General features: G+C 35.1%; 1 protein-coding gene across 3 annotated transcripts in view; it reads left to right on the top strand.

Annotated features, from left to right (window-relative positions):
* The window catches only part of LOC118183306 (acetoacetyl-CoA synthetase-like), a 57,393-nt gene that overhangs the window by 24,416 nt on the left and 14,221 nt on the right, over window positions 1-18,756 (top strand). For all 3 annotated transcript variants that reach the window (XM_035352794.2, XM_035352795.2, XM_035352793.2), the window contains exons 8-13: window positions 1,638-1,719; window positions 4,102-4,255; window positions 7,267-7,344; window positions 9,920-10,112; window positions 15,426-15,548; window positions 16,327-16,440. In XM_035352794.2, coding sequence (XP_035208685.1) covers window positions 1,638-1,719; window positions 4,102-4,255; window positions 7,267-7,344; window positions 9,920-10,112; window positions 15,426-15,548; window positions 16,327-16,440 — 744 coding nt within the window. The remainder of the gene's footprint in view (window positions 1-1,637; window positions 1,720-4,101; window positions 4,256-7,266; window positions 7,345-9,919; window positions 10,113-15,425; window positions 15,549-16,326; window positions 16,441-18,756) is intronic.

An 18,756-nucleotide genomic window follows, 5' to 3' on the forward strand; every position in this document is an offset into this window, starting at 1 on the left:
TCAAACCTCACGAGAAAACTTTCGGCTCGCCGAATATTTAGAGTACCGCCATGCCGCACCGATACTATACATTTACAAAAGGCCATGCCTTCTCCGGGATTCGAACTCGGGCGCTTCGGCACAGCAGTCAGCGACGCTAACTACTATATCGGTTGGACGGCATTACTACTGCAGGCGACAAGCAACGAAGGACGTGGACACTGTCCCTTTACCATTATGGTTAATCAGTACAGCGCCACGTCCACCTATATCTAGAGCGGACTGATGGAATGGCTTCAAAAGAGCCTCTCGCAGGGTGCCCAAACTCGGCGTCCGGACCATCCGGTGGGCAGTCCAACGGACCAAAGGTGCCAAAAATGTCCTCGGGTATGCACTCCCGCCCAACTGCCCGGGCCCAGCGTTTATTTAAAATCAAAACAGCTGATACATTGCCAAACAGAGGCTAATAGAAACGATGAGAGTTTACATATATAACTGACATTTACATAAATGAGTACATAATCAAAAAAGAACTATTATAAACAATAGGACATTGGTGGTGCATTTTGACATTACATATGTTACAATTGGCCATCATAATATGGCGTGCATATACATTGCTACTGCTGCGATCCCGAGGCTCTGGTAGTGCGACTTTTTTTTTTCTCTGGTAGTGCTTGCTCGTGTCGTTATCTATTACCAGTGATGGGAAGTGCGGCGTACGAGTACTCTGTGTTCTTGGCGATGTTAAACGACTTTGGAACTCGATCGTGGAACGGTTATATGACAGCTGAATACCATAACACTATTGCAATAGAGCTCCTGTGCCACAGTTTACGACATTTTAGCTGCCTCATGGTGTGAGCATTAGATTTCCTCGGGAACCGATACGCTGGAATTTAGGGGTGGTCAAACTCCATGTCAGTAAGGGCCGCATGTTGGATGTCAGGAAACTTCCAGAGCCACAACTAGATCTTCCAAAAGCCACAAGTCCGTACATGCATCATTTGAAAAGCAACGAGATAGCTTTTAAATGGAATTAAATGTCTGATTTTAAGCAATCATTCAATCTCAGTTTGCCTTTAACAAGTGATAACGTATCGGAGACAACGCGAAGTTTAGTAGTCTCTTTATTTTCTCTAATTACAGCTAGATGCGGTAAAAAGTACGTTTTTTATTTTTTAAGTACTCCGATTTTTCCGTGATACATTCTTGTAAATTTTGATTTATAATTGCCCGAACCGGAGAGGCAGAATTTTAGATTTAGAGAAGCATTAAGTATTAAAATTTAGAGATCGATTTTTTTTAGAATTTAGAAGAGGTATTAGGTACTTGAATTAAAAGAAAATGCCTAGCATCATACCTGAAAAGCTTTCTTCATACTCACTAGCGTAAGAGCAGCCCTGTTCGCCTGCGGGTGCCACACGTAGCCATCGAGCCGCGCTATGGCTATATCTGCTATATTTTAGCAATATTAGCTATATTTCAACGAATGGAACACTATTGAATGAACATAATTTTAAATTTTAAAATTGGAGATTTACTTATGCTTATAATAAGAATATTTTTAAAGTTTAAAATATTCTCTGAAATTTAGTTCACTTTCTTGGCGATTGTAATTTATAAATTATAACAAATAATTACTAATTCAATTTCAGAATCCCCGACACTAGAGAAGGTTATTATAATAGCCACCAAAGATGAAACTTTAACAAGCGGAATCCCACGCATCCGAAATGGGTAATTTTTTAAAAATCCTCTTTTGCCATTCAATTCTTTTTAACATTTCCTCTGTAGTTAATTAATTAATAGCTATATATTATATAATATTAAGTATATAATCATAATCTTTAATATTAGGGGTTAGTGTGAAAATTTGTTGCGTTCTTATACGCTACTTTTTTTTTTTTTTTTTTTTTTTTTTTTGCTACATTATCAGGATGGGCACAATTGGTTGTAACATGAAACAATGCATCCCAACACAGTCACTCTTAACTCTCCATCGAGATGACGTCAAGATTAAAGTTATACAGACGAAAATAATTTTAAGTCATTACAATGGCATTTTTGAGTCTTAAAAATTTTTGAGGCATTGTCTTAGTCTTTTGGCGGCTTTGAGAAAAAGGTTAGGCGGACGTACAATATCTTGGTTGTTTTTTACATTTCTTATGACTTGTTGCACAGTGTTTCGAGCACTGTGGTTTCGAGCACTTCGTACAGTGTTTCGAGCGATAAATAATTTGAATATGATTTAATATACGTGCACATAATTTATATATGATTTGAACTTTGATCTTTAACAAGTAATTTATGTTACAAATGTTAACATAGATACACATTATTTGGTCCATACATTCAATATATTGTTCATATATGTTAAAAATGCAACAGAATGCTTTAGACTAGATATAGATTTAAAATGTACAACCCTTAGGTTTTCCATTAAAGAACATAGTTGATAGATATTCTAATAGTCCAATAGTCAATAGAATTCATATTTAACATAGTGTCCAATGCGACCATTACAAGTTCCACGCTCAATGTTTTTTTTTTTAATAATAACCGAGCACGTTATTTAATAGCCATTAAGCTTGCGCCACTATAGCGGCCTAATGTGGTGGCCATTTCATTGTGGAAGCACCTAATAGGCAGCCGCCGTTGAGTCCTAAGGAAGGATTGACAGTTGCAACCATGCCTTTTCCGGGATTTGAAACAGCGTCCATCGCTACCGTAGTTAAAGTCACTACCTGCTGGGAAATGGCGTTCACAGTAAGTGTAGTGGCCTTTATTTTCAATAATCATCTGTCAACGTTGAGAGAGATGTTCGATTCATGGCCTACATAACTGAAGTGTTTATTAGTTGAAAGAGTCAGTTAGCCAAATTTGGAGTACACTTTCATCAAGAAAGAAATCTTCCTGAGTTATAAACTGGAAAACACACAAATGGTAACCCCTAGATGCTGTGCAAAGGAGGCTTAACCCCCGGTCAACCCAGGCGGGAAACTTTTGTTTAACAAATTCTAGGTTTTTCAATCGCAAGTCAGTAGAGGATGGCACAAAATACATCCACCAAAAATGAACCAGGTTTGACATCGATCGCTCCCCAATGTTAACCAAAGAGAGCCAACCCGCCGAGAACAGCCTTCGATATCAAACCAATTAGCGTCCCCACAACCAAGAACGTGATATTAAATAAGTAATATAAACACAAAAAAATTAATTATAAAAATTCAAAAATGGTTTGTAAAGCCATCTTGGTAAGAAAACTGAAAACTGATAGGACGAACTGAGAAAGACTGAAAAAAAACAGAAACATATATGTCAACACTTAACGCAGCATCGGGAATTCTGAAGTTACACTGCTATGTTGCTTTTAAATTTTTGTAATTTTGTTATTGAATTATATATGGTACGATAGCAGAAGAAAATAATGCTTAATAATAAAGCTAAAAAGGCAGAAAAAAGGCTTAGTAAGAGTGAGTGTAGCAGACTCGTAGTCTCCGAAATCTACGAGAGAGTAAAAAAAAAACATTAGAAACACATTTGGGTGACGGTTAAAGTATGAAAACTTTCATTTTGCATTCCAGAATTTGTTTTTACATTTTCATTTAATATATTTAAAAAATTTAGAGAATAAGGACAGTTTAAAAATAATCACACAGGAATTATCCCTTAGAATTGACGAAAGAGCTTAATATAGTATTTTGCAGCAGAGTATTGGATACTCTTAATTTCTATGCTGTTGCACAAACTGTTCTATATTCAATATTCGTTTACCGCATTGATTCTTAGCGTGCATTTTGCGTGCGGCTCATTTCCTTTACTTCCCTTCATAAAACGTGAAAAACTACAAAAGTACAAAATGAATTGTTAATTACACTCTTCCAAGCAAATAATTATGCACTAAATTCACCAAAAGAAATTAATTTCAGGTAAATACTTCGTAATGCAATGAAAACTTTAGAAAGAACATGACCTCACCTACTGAGAGGGGACGAAAAAACTTTTAAAAGACGTCGCAATACGTTGACATCATATTGGTCTTCTCAATACAATGGACGGCGAAAGAGAATCGCATAATAAATGAAAAGAATTAACAGGTCTGTATTTTTTTCTTTTCAGTTATTCGTTAAAAGAGTTCCTTCGAAGTGGTCGACGTGCAGATGGAAGTGTTCCAGACTTAATATTCGAGCAACTTCCAGCTAGTCATCCCATTTGCATCAACTTTACTTCAGGTACAACAGGCATATCAAAGGGCCCAATGCATTCAGCTGTAGTAAGTCGTTACACTTTGTTCCTAGATATATTTTCAGGAAGATCATTCCGTTCGTGTTGAACAAGATATTTATTATATTCAGATATAATTAACGCTTGTCAGTTATGGTTTCTGTCAAATCCGCTATCTGTCAAAATGCTTTTGAAATTTAAAATAGGTAAGAAAAGAGCTTTTAGAAAATTTAGATTTTGAAGTGATTAAGATTTAAAGTGGATTTTGAGTTGTATTCAAAATCTATTTGTAAGGTTTATGTGAATCAAACAATTATTATGATTTGAACCTTTAATATAACTTCTTTCCGTAGTCGTCGGTAGGATGTAAAATAGTTAGGAGATTATTTGAGCCAAGTAATTGAATGTTTTAGAGTTAGAGCATTTGGCAATCTTGTTTGTAGTTTACGTTCTGCCACCAGCTCTGCTAGAATTTATTCGGGCTTTAGCCATTTTGGTATCTGCCGATAAAAACACGCCGTTAATTACTTGATGTAGGATAAATAGATAACTTTGAATAGTGTCTGGCTAAGTTACTTAAAGATAAACTTAAGGCCACTCATAAGCGCAGTTGGCTACAAAGCTCAATGTAACTCCTATTGCCATTTCCAATTTGTGGGAACACTTTCAGAACGAGAAGACCTGGAGAGATTCATATTAAGAAGACCTGGAGAAAGTCGACCAAGATCCACAACGAAGAATGAAGATTGTTATTTGGTACTTTTTCAGCGCGGCAACATCACAACTCTCACGTGAACTGTATGCTTCCTCTGGAAGTGTTTCACAGTCGGCAGTAGCACAAAGGCTTCATCAGTTAGGACTGTATACCAAAAAAAAAAGAACAACTGTTTGCGTCCCACTCACTGCAGCACACAAGAGAAGGGTGTTTGTCATGGTGCAGACAATCTGTGACTTGGATGAGACTTCAGAGGAGCATCATGCTTTTTACAGAAGAATCGAGATTCAAACTGGAACTGAAAAATTCGTACTTACATCTGGAAAGAGCCTGGAGCACGATACTATCCCTCCTTCATCAGGGAAAAGAATCATTACGGTGGTGAAAGTGAAGTGGTTTGAGTAGGCATTATGTTGGACGGCAGTATTACCCTGCATGTGTTTGAAAAAGGCTGCCTGATTGCTATGAGGTACAAAAAGGAGATCTTGGAGCCCTAACATTGACTTTTCCGGCGTGCAACTGCCCTGGTTTCCTTTTAGTTTAGTTTAGTGACAGAAGACGTGGGCACCATCCCTTTTCCGTTATGGGTAATTGGTAATAGCACGACGTCCACCCTTAGCAAGAGACCAGTGGGACCACACAAGGGCCTCGCATAGGACGCGCAAGCCCAACGCCCGGACCATCCAACTGGCAGTCATACCGAACAAATGCCCTCGAAATTGCACACTCAGTCAGCCGCCCAGGCCCAGTATTTATTGATATCAACAAAAACTGAACATAGCCAAACCAGGGCGTAAATACATATGAAATTGACGACAATGCTCGTCCATTCAGGGATTAGCTGGTTGACGGTTACATGCTACTTTTGAGCTGCATTAGAGCACCATTAATTGGCCAGCCAAATTTCCTGACCTTAACCATATAGAGCATATCTAGGATGCTCTTGGAGCTCATAATCTAACCATTTCTCTTCCAGAGCTAGTCCAAAGTTGAAAAGTGCCTTGCTGCTGGAGTTTGATTGACTGCCACAGGAATTCCTCAATTGCCTGCTCTCCTATATGCCGGCAAGCTCTGCGACCTATCTTGATGTGAGAAAGAATCATATTCCATATTAAACACATTTTCATTTCGATATCACAATGTGGATTTTGGACATCGTGGGACTAGAGCTTACTGATAATCATGTGCACATGAAATGACTTTCGAATGGCTCTCTTTCTCTTTTATAATTGTATATCAAAATTTAAATAAACCCTGTCTATTAGTTTTTCGGAAATTCGACATGAAGTGCAAATTCTCTTAACTTTGTTTGCGAGTGTATTCATAGCAAAAAAAAAAAAAAAAAATTATAAATTGTAATTGCAATAGACTTTTGTGGTGTTGTACAAATTGTAAAGAACTCCATAAAATAGTATTATTTTCTATTATCGTGCGTTTTAAAGTAAAGATGTGTACATTGTTTTTAACAAATTTTTCACTATACATGAATTACAATTGTTTAATAATTAAAAAAAATCTGGGATGTTTCAGATTTTAAATTACGTTCAAAGGGGCGTTATTTTAACCTTTTGTGTGTTATCTTTATTTATTAAATATCATGTTCTACGTACTCAAAATATTAAATTCAGTTCAATAGCAATATTGCAAATTAATTTTAAAATGAGCATATCTTTAGAATTTCCGATAAAGTCTCGCTCGGAGATAATTTTTTTTTTTTTTTTTTTGTATAGTGTTGCCATCGCTCGCTTTGAAATCATTTAGTTTTTTAATCAAAAATTCGTTGAAGCATTACAAAATCTGAAATCGATAATAAAACAAATTTCGATTTCAAATTAGAGCTTCCACATGCCCATATTCTATGGAAGATTACGTTATTTAAATTTTGATTGCTCTAAGTACCGCTGTTTTACCACAATGCGAGAAACATAGCTACATTTACGCAGATTCTTCATTATTGAATTTCTTTAAATATAAGGCAGGGCAATAATATACGGTGGCAACGGTTGTAAAAGCGATACACCCTTTTAACGTTTTCGACGCAAGATGCCAAAACGAAATTAATTGTCCTTTGGGGCAAATTGCCCCTTTGAACTAATAAAATATAAACAAACAAAATCTCTGTATGCTGTTGGATAAGGCTCTGTAATTAAATCTGTATGCTTAAAAGATTATCAACGATTCTTCTGACTTTCTTACTGTTCATAAATTTAATTATAATTTAAAATTTCCCAATGCATAAGACATCTGTATCTACGATATTCCAGGTGTGTCAAATCACGCTTGTAAAACGTATAAAATCACAAATTTTGTTTAAACTAATGGAACATTTCTTTTTCGTTTTTCAGACACTTCTTTCAAGTTTAGTTTCTATCGTATTCCACCACAACTTGACAAGTGAAGACATCTTTATGAATCCTTGTCCGGTAAATTCATTTCTCTAATTTTTTAAATAAAACTTAGGAGAGTCTGAAATCTGTTTGCAAAAATAACTTTGTAGAAGATTTATAAAAGAAGGGGAAAAGGCGCTGTATGTGGATCGGATAATATAAAAGGAAATGTGGTTTTCTATTAATTTATTTCTACTTGAAAATTAAAGATTTTTATCTGCTTCAACGGATAACTATGAGATTTCAATGCATTACAAATGCGATTACATAAGATCTACTAATTAGAAAGAAGGTTTCAGATATATTATAATAAGTATGATGAAAGAGGTTTAAAACTCAGATGAAACCAGTAAAATAACTGTTTTCAAAACGTAGAACGAGACACAAGAGTTTTCTAAATATGGGTCAAGAGAATTTTTTGTGAATAAAAAAAAAAAAAAAAAAAGCATTCTGAAATTTTTAATTCGTTACATAATTATATTTATTTATTTATAATTATTGATTTGCTGATTTATGAGTACTGATTAATAGTTAATGATTCGTTTGAGATTCTAATATTAAACAATGATTTGTTTACACGCGATGATTACTTCGTTGCTTCATTGTTATCTTAAGGCTATCTTTTCCAACATGTTATTTAATCAAAGTAGTTTTTGCATATAAGTCTCAATTAATTAATTAAACACTTAAATACTATAAAATGTGGGAAGTTACGACAGAATAGTTATGATCTTTTACTATTAGATGAGGCTGTTCTAGAAAAAGCAACATTAGTTTAATCATCGACAATGGTGCAAGCGAAACGTTATATACGCATTCTTCTATCATCAAATTCAGCCGTAAGCTGTTCTGTAAGTTCAAAGTTTTTTATATATAACATTACTACTCAAAATTAAAGTAAAAGACAGATCTGCGAATAAAAAATACGGTGATGATCTGTTCGATATACCGCTTTTAATTACTTAATTATTTCATAGATGGTACGGCGACACTAATACATTATTAGTTGTATACTGCTGTTATTTATGCTTACTTTTTTTACCTTAGCATCAGCCCAAGCCTACGAAATACCTCTTAGCAAGAAGCGCCAGTTTACGCTTGTCGCGACTTGAGCACCTTACAGGTGATGGTGCAATTTGCTCTTTTCCGCCCCTAATTTTGCTGGAGAGCACCCAGGGGGGGACTGGTCCGAGGGTCACCCCCCCTTTCATCAAACCACACGAGAGGACTTTCAGCTCGCCGCATATTTAGAGTGCCGCCCTGCCGCACCCACACTATTCATTTACACACACACGGGATTCGAACCCGGGTCTTTCGGCACGGCAGTCAGCGACGCTAACCACTATATCGGTTGGTGCCTATCAGTTTTATTTATGAATATACTAAATAGGAATAATTACGAATGCATAAATGTAAATGATCCCAGTCATTAATTCCCCGTTGCTGCCTGTTTATTAGTAATAAAATTTCAACTTTACTAAATTGTAAAAGTTGTATTTTTGAAATAATAAATGGCAGCTTGGAGTCGGTCCCTCTTGGGATAGCCGGTAGTAGGTAGCCCCATATCATGGACAATCAAGCGATATGAATAAATGGTGGTACGGTTGTGTATGTTATTGTTCCCTGCCCTGCCTGTTTATTAGTATACATTCGTTTAGCATTTTAAAATTTAGGTTCTCTAGGCTGCGTTCAGACGGCGGCGTAAAGGGCATACAGGCATACTCATAAGGGCATAAAATACGGGAATTCCGTTCACACTTGCGAGAACGGTGTGTAAGCCGTGGCCAATGAGAGAAGATAAATTTGCGCATGCGTGGATGTGTCTGCAACTTTCCCGCGCTGTTCACCTGCTCGATTGATTTCCCGCGTTCGGTCTGCTTATTTTGTAACAGCGAAATCTTCTGTAGAACGCCGCTTCGTTTTAGCTTCGCTCTGATTGGTCGACGATTATCCCAAACTCGGCGTAAAGTTGAAAACCTTGAACCCTATGCCACGAGCCCTAAACCAGATTTTGTGACGTAGCAGAGACTGGTTGCCTTGGCAACGGAGCTCGGCTTTAAACAATTGTGCCCTTTACGCCCTCGTCTGAACGTAGCTTGAGCGCACTGAGGAATGGGGAAATTGCGCTAATAATTTTTAAATTTCTATTAATTGTATCTAAAAAGCTAGGAGTTAAAATAAACTAAAAAATACCGCAATTAATGTTAAATAAATGTGCTCAATCTTGTTTCAGAATATTTACTCGGCTAGAGTGGACAAATTCTTGTGTAAATGTATCATTTCCTATAAAACATCCAGTAATAACCAGCAAAAATAATTTTTTACTTCTTCAAAAGGATTGAAAATGAACCAAACGTTAGCGAAAGTATTCATTTATCGCTTAGAAATTTCTAAATATTTTTTTATAACGTACAAGAATTAAAAAGTGTTTCATAATTCTTTTCCTGCTTTATTTATTCATAATTCTTTTTTTTCCTGCTGGTACTACGTTCATTAAATGTTATATTTTCAACAAAAATGTTTAATAATTACATTTCCTAAAAGATGTGCCATTTTTTTTTTAAATAATTTTTGTATTAGCTTTTTAATTTGGATTTCTTTTGTATTTCAGGCAGGATGGGTCATTTGGGATTTTTATATTCCATGCCTAGCAGTTGGCGTCAATCTATTTCTGTACTGTGGAGTTCCTTACCATGTACGAGATGGAGTGAATATATGGGATATAATGGCTAAGCATAAAGTTACGAGTGCCAACCTTGTAACCAGCGTCGTGGACAGAATGGAGAAGCTGGAGATCGTGCCAAGTGAGTCATTATTCAAAAAAATTTAATAGTATTGCTACGGTTGAGCCTATATATGATATTTACCGTATATTCTGGCATATAATGCTCACTTTTAATACAAAATATGAGATCGAAATTTACGGGTGCGCTTTATACATCGGATATTAAATAATATATTTAAAAATAAGGAAAAGATGAGTATACAAAAATTAGATTTCTAATTATACCTAAATGATGTTTTTTCCTTAAAAGAAATGATATTTCTTATGAGCTTAAAAAACTTCCTTATCTGATAACATGAAAATTTCGTCATAATCGTCTTCCCATATATATTCATGCACATCATCGAATTCTGTTTCAACTTCAGCATCACTGCTACTCTTATCCATAAATACATGATCATCTTCCGTTCCATCTAGATTGTTCAACAAGACAGTGCTGAATTAAAACTATGTAAAACAATATAAACACAAAAATTAAAATCTGCATTGAAAAATATTACAAATTACAAATATCTAATTGCTGTCTGATTCATATAATCATTTATGGCTAAACTATCACATTTACTACGGAAATAATATTCCATTTTTAGTTTACGTTGCAGTAAAGTTATGTTCACGAATTTCTTTTTGGAAAATATTGCATTCATTTTCAGTTTTCCCGTTGAGCTTAACATTAGCATATATGGTGCAATTCTGCTCTAAAATGAAAAATACTCTAACGCAGTTCCCGCTAGGGTTAATGATAATATTATAAATCTACTTATGTATGGAATAATAATATTATGATTGTTCATAAAAAGAAAAATATGAATAATCTATTTTTATGTATGAAATATGTTTTAAATCATATATAAATATTTAAAACGAGAAATTATTAGACTATAGACAGAACATTTAGTATTGCCATGAAATGTCCAGTGGTTGAGCAGTGAAATAGCTTCTCCGCAAAACGAGCTTAAGGTTACCAGAAAATGACGGGAAAAGCAGGGTTTCCAGATTTGGAGCGAAATTGTGCATTTGGCGATAAAACTGACGACATGCAATAAACGGAGCCAGAACGTTCTAGAACGCAATTCTTAGGGGGTTTCCAGGGAACATTCTGAAAGGTAGATTACAGCTATACGTACCCTACCTGTACGCGGAGAAAGTAGCGTCCTAAGTCCAGAGGTTAGCTTGTGAGTAACAGCCGAATCGGGAGCTGTACTTTAGTGCTTTGCCGTCAAGCTGTCTTTGGCACTGTCCTGTGAAATAGTGCTTACTGGCAAATAAATCGTGTTTTGATTCTTCATCAAGTGTGATCATCAATTACTCCAAGTCCACGGACCCGTAGAACGCAACAGTATTTAATTTAAGTAACAAATTTGCTTCTGTTTGGAATAAGAGCAGTTTAATTACACACACGGGCAGATTTGCACTTGTAGTGACCAACTTGCATTATTTCAAAGGTTTGCGAAAGTGGCGTTTAAGCTTTGTGATTTGAACTCAGACTAACAACCCTTAAACATAGGTTTATTTAAGCGTACTAGAGCTATAAGATAAATATCAAAAGAATTTAATTGTTGACAGTGTAAAGCACATAACAAATACATGCTATAAATAAAGCTATAACAATCCTTGCTATAAATCTGAATTTTTGAAGTGAGTTTTGTTTGTTTTTTCATGTAACGTTTTCGTAAATTCATTACCAACGATTTTTAGGAAAGCTAGAATCAAGCAATGAAAAAAAAAAAAAAAATGATTAGGATCACTATGAAAAGAGACTGTTGTAAAATGTGAAAAAGTCATACATATCCGGGACTCCGCTGTTGCATACTGTATACCGAATGTTTCTACGATTGTGAAAAACAAAAACGCTATTCAAACGGCTAAATGTACAAAGGGGATGAAACCAATTGAAACTGTAGACGTTAGAGTACGTTGAAAAATTGCTTTTGATTTGAATAGAGAAAGCATTTATGTACAGTACCATGTACAATGCTTCCTTTACTCGGGATATATACTTCATCTAGAGCATTTGTATTTTAGCATTAAATTGCGTTCCATTAATATTAAAAGAATTTCTTTATAAGAACGGGTCAATTATTTTCCCTTAGCTTTTCGTTGAACAATTTCGTTTCGTATACCTCCAAGCATCTGAAACAGATTAATGTTGTATACGGAGTTTGTAATAAGACATAAGTAATTGACTTAAATGTACAAAAAATGAGTCTTTATTAGCAGTGCTTTATGATAGTTTTCTTAACCCAAAAAGGCGTTAGTCCAGAAGGGTTTTAGTCTCGAAACGGCATTTTGCGTCGCTTCAGTAAAAGCTTTGAATGGCTTTTCAAATTGTTGACACCAAACATTATGGCCCCGTACTATATTTAAAGGAACTAATTAATGAATAATCTGCATGAATGCATGCATGGGTCTTTTATTGTACAAAAACAACGGTACCTGGAGCATAGAATTTTAAATGACGTCATCCTTCACCGGAATATGGACACTTGGAAGCCCAGATATGTGAATTTGGAATTTGTTTGATCATCTAATTCATATTTTGTAAAACTTCAAAGAAATGTTTATCAAAATACTCAACGATTTCAAAGCGAGCATTAGCAACACTGTAGAGAAAAACCACTTTTATCTCCAGCTCCTGAGATTGTCTACTCGAAATTCTAAAGATACGTTATTTTAAATACCGTATTTACGCGAATCTAATGCGCATCGTTTTTGGCCAAATGTAGTATTCAAAATTGGGGTGCGCATTAGATTCGATGGCGTATTAGATTCGAGTGCAAAGTTCGCCGATGACGTCAACCAAATTTCTCGACTACATTTACCGTTACATTTATCGTTGACACATTATTGCATAGAGGATACAAACTGCAGAGTACGTAGTCACGAAATGGAGGGCAAACAGAGAAGAATGTCATATGACGCTACTTTCAAACGTAAATTAATTCTTTATGCTGAAAAAAAAAATGGCAATAGAAAGGCAGGGAGAGAGTTCAACGTAGCTGAGAGCAATGTTCGCTTGTGGCGGCAACAGAAATTGACATTGTTTGCAACTAAAGCTAGTAGAAAGAAATTCACTGGCCCTCGCAAAGGAAGACACCCTAAAATTGAAGAAAAAGTTTTGGAATTTGTACGGGAAAGGAGGAAGAATGGACAACCTGTGACTAGTGACACCATAAGAAATAAAGCAAAAGAGGAGGCTGAAGTTCTTGGAATACCGAAACAAGAGTTTAAGGCTAGCCGTGGATGGGTGGATCGGTTTATGAAGCGGATGGGTTTATCTCTAAGACGCCGTACAACAATATGCCATAAGCTTCCTGCAGATTTTGAGGGAAAACTACTAACATTTCAGCGGTGTGTCATCACACTTCGGAAGGAAAAGAATTTTTCAATGGGGCAAATTGGTAACGCTGACGAGACGGCGATTTGGTTTGATATGCCTCGTAATTACACCATTACGGAGAAGGGGACTAAGGAAGTTATCATCAAAATTTCGGGATGTGAAAAACAACACGTAACAGTGATGCTAGCAATAACAGCAGACGGGTGCAAACTTCCCCCTTTCTTAATCTTCAAACGGAAAACATGCCCTAAAACCCCTAAGAATGAAAAGCTGTTCCCAGATGATGTCCTGATTCGAAACCAAGAGAAGGGGTGGATGACGGAATCATTAATGCTTGATTGGCTCCGAAATGTATGGAAACGCCGTCCCGGTGGGCTCTCTAATCCATCATCAATACTTTGTCTGGACACATTTCGTGGTCATCTCACCGACGACGTAAAAAAGAAGATGCACAGCCTAGGCAGTGATCTTGTTATCATTCCTGGAGGGATGACGTCTGTGTTACAACCCCTGGACGTTAGTATAAATAAACCTTTTAAGGGGTACGTTAAGGCGGAGTACGAAAAATGGTTTTGTGAGCCAAACCGTGTATTGACCCCGACAGGAAAAATTAAGCGTGCTGCACCGCACATTGTTGCACACTGGGTTTCTGGTGCCTGCTGCCTGGAAAAGCATCGAAGCACCAATGATTGTGAAATCTTTCAAGAAATGCTGCATTGCAAATTCATTGAATGGCAGTGACGATGACGTGCTCTGGAACGCCGAGGATGACGATGACGATGATGAGGAAAGAAGAAATAATTCTGCTTCTGACGAAGAGAGCTGCGAGGATTCCAGTGATGAAAACATTAGTGAATAAAGACGTTTACTATTAATCACTGATTGTAGAAACTGTTAGCTAGATAGAAATGTTACGATTTATTTCATATTCATATTTTACGATAGGTACCGTATATACGGTAGTGCTAATTAACAATGATTGTTTCACATGTCACATGACAATAGCCCACTAATAGGTTAATTCTATGTTCTGCTACTTTATGTATAAATCCATTGTTGTATAAAATATGGTATCTAAATTTAAAGAAAATTATCATACAATTAATTAATAGTTTATATACAAATCCATTGTTGTATAAAATAAGATTCAATAAATTCCTCATATCATTGATGCGCATTACATTTGCCGACAAACAATTTTTTTATTATTTAAAGTTTTAAAATGGGGATGCGCATTAGATTCGCATAAATACGGTATTTTAAGCTAAAAAGAGTGTTACCTCGAATGCTCTCGTAACGTGTGTGTAAAGGAAAAAAAAGTTGGACGTAATATAACCACTTTGAACGTAATATAACACTTTTTTTTTTTTTTTTTTTTTTTTTTTTTTTTACTGAGAGTCTTGGAACTTTTGTGTATTTGTTATTTCTTTACCTGATACGTTCTGCAGACTGAAATAGTCATTCGCTGTTACTTTTTTTGTTCTGTTTTAAGTACTCTGATTTTTTATAAATCTACTGAGTGAGGAAGTTCGTATCAGCAGAATTGTAACCGATATGTTTTAGTGTCAGACATGCAGCTGCCTTTGAGACTCTTTGACACTGATCATGAACTTCTAATTTTTCAGGGTCAAGGGGACATTATCCGAGAAGCTACTACTCTCATAATATCATATTATATCGTCTCAAGCATCTGTATAGCTCTATTATTTGGCGCTTAGTATTTACCTTGCGTGGCGAATTAAAACGAGTAATGTTAAATTGAACATCATTTTTTACTACCAAAATTTTCAAAACTGCGGAATTTTCTCCATGAGCAGTTGGTTAATTAGAATGTTTCATTCTATTTTGTAACGTATCCATTGGTTAATGGAAACAAATACTAAGTAATAAATAAATTCTTGCAATTAAGAGATGTAATTTTATAGTCATTCAATTAATTTTTAATTGTATGTTTATCAGTATTGCTTCGATAGACAATTTTTTTTTCTGCAGGTCCAAAATCAAATTTAGAAAAATTAAAGAGTGTATTCATAATTGGATCTCCTGTCAAAGTTAACAATGTCCGATATATTCTTAGCAAAGTTCAGAAGAATGCTTTCGTTGCCAGTCTGTACGGTAAGTGTAATTCATTAACGACGCGATTACTTTATTATATTGCCATTATGTAATATATAAGACCTTATAATACATTTTAGTTCAGTAGAAATTTTACGTATATGTCCCAAATTTTGTACTACTTTCAGTACTTTTTCCTCCACACGTAAAATCATTTACCAGCAACAAAATGCTGGTATCTGTGCAATCAGTAAATACCAACAGAACACGGTAACTCTACAATACTGCTACTCAGTAAAAAGCCTTCAAAACACGCACTGGCATTTCAATGCATTAGTTACGTACTCCTTCAAGTGAGGAGGGGCGTTTGCCAATAATTCTACCACGTGCAAAAGTGTTCTAATGTTTCCTTCTAACCCTACTGCACGTAAAATCTCACATTTCCTTCTAGAAAAATGCCTAGAAATAAGCCTTCCTTTATTCTTTTTAAGTTGCCTTGCATTACCTGCGCTGAATTCTCGCGTTATGCGTGGCCTGACGTACCCTCTGATATCATGGTGCTGATATGTGCATACGCATGAATTTTCTCTTGAGTTATTCTTTCATTGTATTGATTCTGTAAGCTGTTTTCAACAATTTCATGGTTTCAGGTTAAAAAATTAATTTGTTGCTTTTGAACATTAATGTAGTTTTGACATAGATTTTTGAAACAATAGCCTGAGGTTGCCTTTGCACCTAATTCCAAATTTTGCATTATCGTGTTTCTCTTATACATAAATAAATATATATTGTACTATTTATATAAATAAATATTTATTGTACTAGATATTTGTTCCAGGAGCTACAGAATCCTTTGAATGTTTCTCTGGATTTGACTTGAACTTGCCTTCTTACGCTGGAGAAGTCCAGGCGTTCGCCCTTGGCTTGGATATCCGCTGTGTTGACGATGACGGTAAGTGGTGGCTTCTAAACAGGAGTAATAAAACTCCCAGTTCTAGAATTACTGAACAGTAAACTATAAAGCCAACGTTTTGCTTGTAATTTTATGATTTGTTATTAGTTTATGCTGAAATTTTCCCTTCATATTGCCAAAGTAAGACTTTCAAACTGTAAATGTTTTTTGATCCGTCCTATTCAACAATCAACTTACCTCTGATTTTACCTAACTGGCCAAAGAATATTTAAGGAGCAAAAACATTATTTTTGTTTTAGTATACGATAGCATTGTATTCTGAGAAAGGAGAAATGAACTTGTTAAGAACGATGTAGCCACTTTTAACAAAATTCTTATAGTTATAAAGCATGAAAAATTGGCATGATATATGTAGACTATTAAAGAGCTAGCATATATCGGCAGAGCAAAATGTAATTTAAATGTTGATTAAAGTAGTCGGAAGACAACTTAAAACTCCTAAGTGAGTAATATGACTCCTCTTTGACATCACGTGAAAGGAAACAACGTTATTAAACCTGTATTAATAAGAGATTCAATCGAAATTTAATGCTACGGTGGGAAAATATGCAGTACATTCTCCTTAACGGATATTCGTAAAATTTGGATCGAGCTAGTTAAAAAGGATACAGGAATCAAAATGAATCTTTCTTTACAATGTCAATTCATTGTGTCGAAAGCGAAAGAAAAAGGCAAACAACTTGGATTTAGTTCAAGCCCCTGGACGGAACAATAACAAAAATGTGTCGACGAAGTATTCAAATAGATAATTTCCTGTCAACATGAACAGAATATCCGTGTAAGAATGGCCAAAACACTTAAGATCAACTAGTTTCTGAGTATTTTTAACAAAATGTTCTCCATGGAATTTTATTTTAACTCTTAGTTTGACATTGTGCTGTAAAACAAAGCTTAAATGAAAAAGTTACCAATCTGTAAAAAGTATTGTAAAAAGTTTGAAAGAAGAGTTACTCTAATATAACAGATTTCTGTAATTATTAGAAATCGTTAAAGCCTGAATAATATGCTAGCACATATAAGTATCCATTTTCAGTACTTTCAAATAGACTGATCTCAAGAAGAATGATTTTACAGACTGGTTTGGACGAGAAATGTTTTGGTGTCTTCGGACATTTTGATATTCTACATTTTTATAACATACCATGACATTTTCATATCTGCTAAATATGTAATAACTGCTGCACGGGAAATCCCTGAACTGACTGGCATCCAGAAAGAATTCAGGAAGAATTCAAAGAAAGTATGACTGGCCTCCAGAAAGAATTTAAGGGCATTAAATTGATTTCACAGGAGGGAGAAAAACCACAAACTCTTGTGTCAATTTTACTAGTTTTTGCATTAAGATTTTTAATGCTATGCAGTGCTTGCATTCTTTTGTCGAAGAAAAAGAAGAATTCAGGGTTATCTTAAGTGCATGAAAGCCCTGACCTTACATGATCCCATGTTTCTCGCTATCTGAAATTGCTTCTCTTTTCTGCAAATGTCAAAGTTCACTTTTAAAACAACGTTTACTTTGGAGTTTAATTATTATACACAACAGCAAATACCGCAACAATAATATAAAAAAAATCAAGATGTGTACACCTTGCACGAAATATTAAATTATACCCAGTTTGTCTTGCATTTCATTTAAACTTATTGGATTGAATTAAATCTATTTCGCCGACAGCGCATAAACCACAATAGAATAAATGCATTTTTTAAAATTAACTCTATTTGTTTACCATAGCGACACTCTGGCGCTAGGTTCAGTTAACAGTATTATATTTTGTTCATAACTCAGAATGCAGAAAATAAAGAATTATCTAATCGTTGCCACACGTTTTGTTCAAATACTATAATAAAGCTAGAACGATGTATAAAAGAAATTAAGCAAACAAAACAATAAAGAAAAATTTTTTCACAGACGATTGAGTATTTCTCATTCAATTAATTCAGTTCTCACTTCGCGACAAGGGAAAGATACATAAAAACTCAAAATATTTGTATTAAAAATTACGAAGTAAATCTTAAACACATATTTCCTCCAAAAAAGAATTCCAGAAAAGATTAAGCATGATTTAATTCGCAATTATAAATGAAGGCGTTATCTTTGTTGTTCCGAAGCTAAGTTTCTCTAGATTGGCAACAAATCCACTATCCTGCTGTTTCAAATGCAAACAAGCAATGGCCGCTATCAAAGAAATTATTAGGCCTAGCGGCACTTAAACAACTTTAAAATTGTTGATAATTCTAAAACTACTGCATACAGATTTACTAAAGGCATAAAAAACTTAACCGGAAGATAAGAACAAC

This window comes from Stegodyphus dumicola, chromosome 7, assembly GCF_044657685.1.
Source record: "Stegodyphus dumicola isolate Sdum_Otavi_A_Nest chromosome 7, ASM4465768v1".
In the NCBI taxonomy this organism is placed as follows: domain Eukaryota; kingdom Metazoa; phylum Arthropoda; class Arachnida; order Araneae; family Eresidae; genus Stegodyphus; species Stegodyphus dumicola.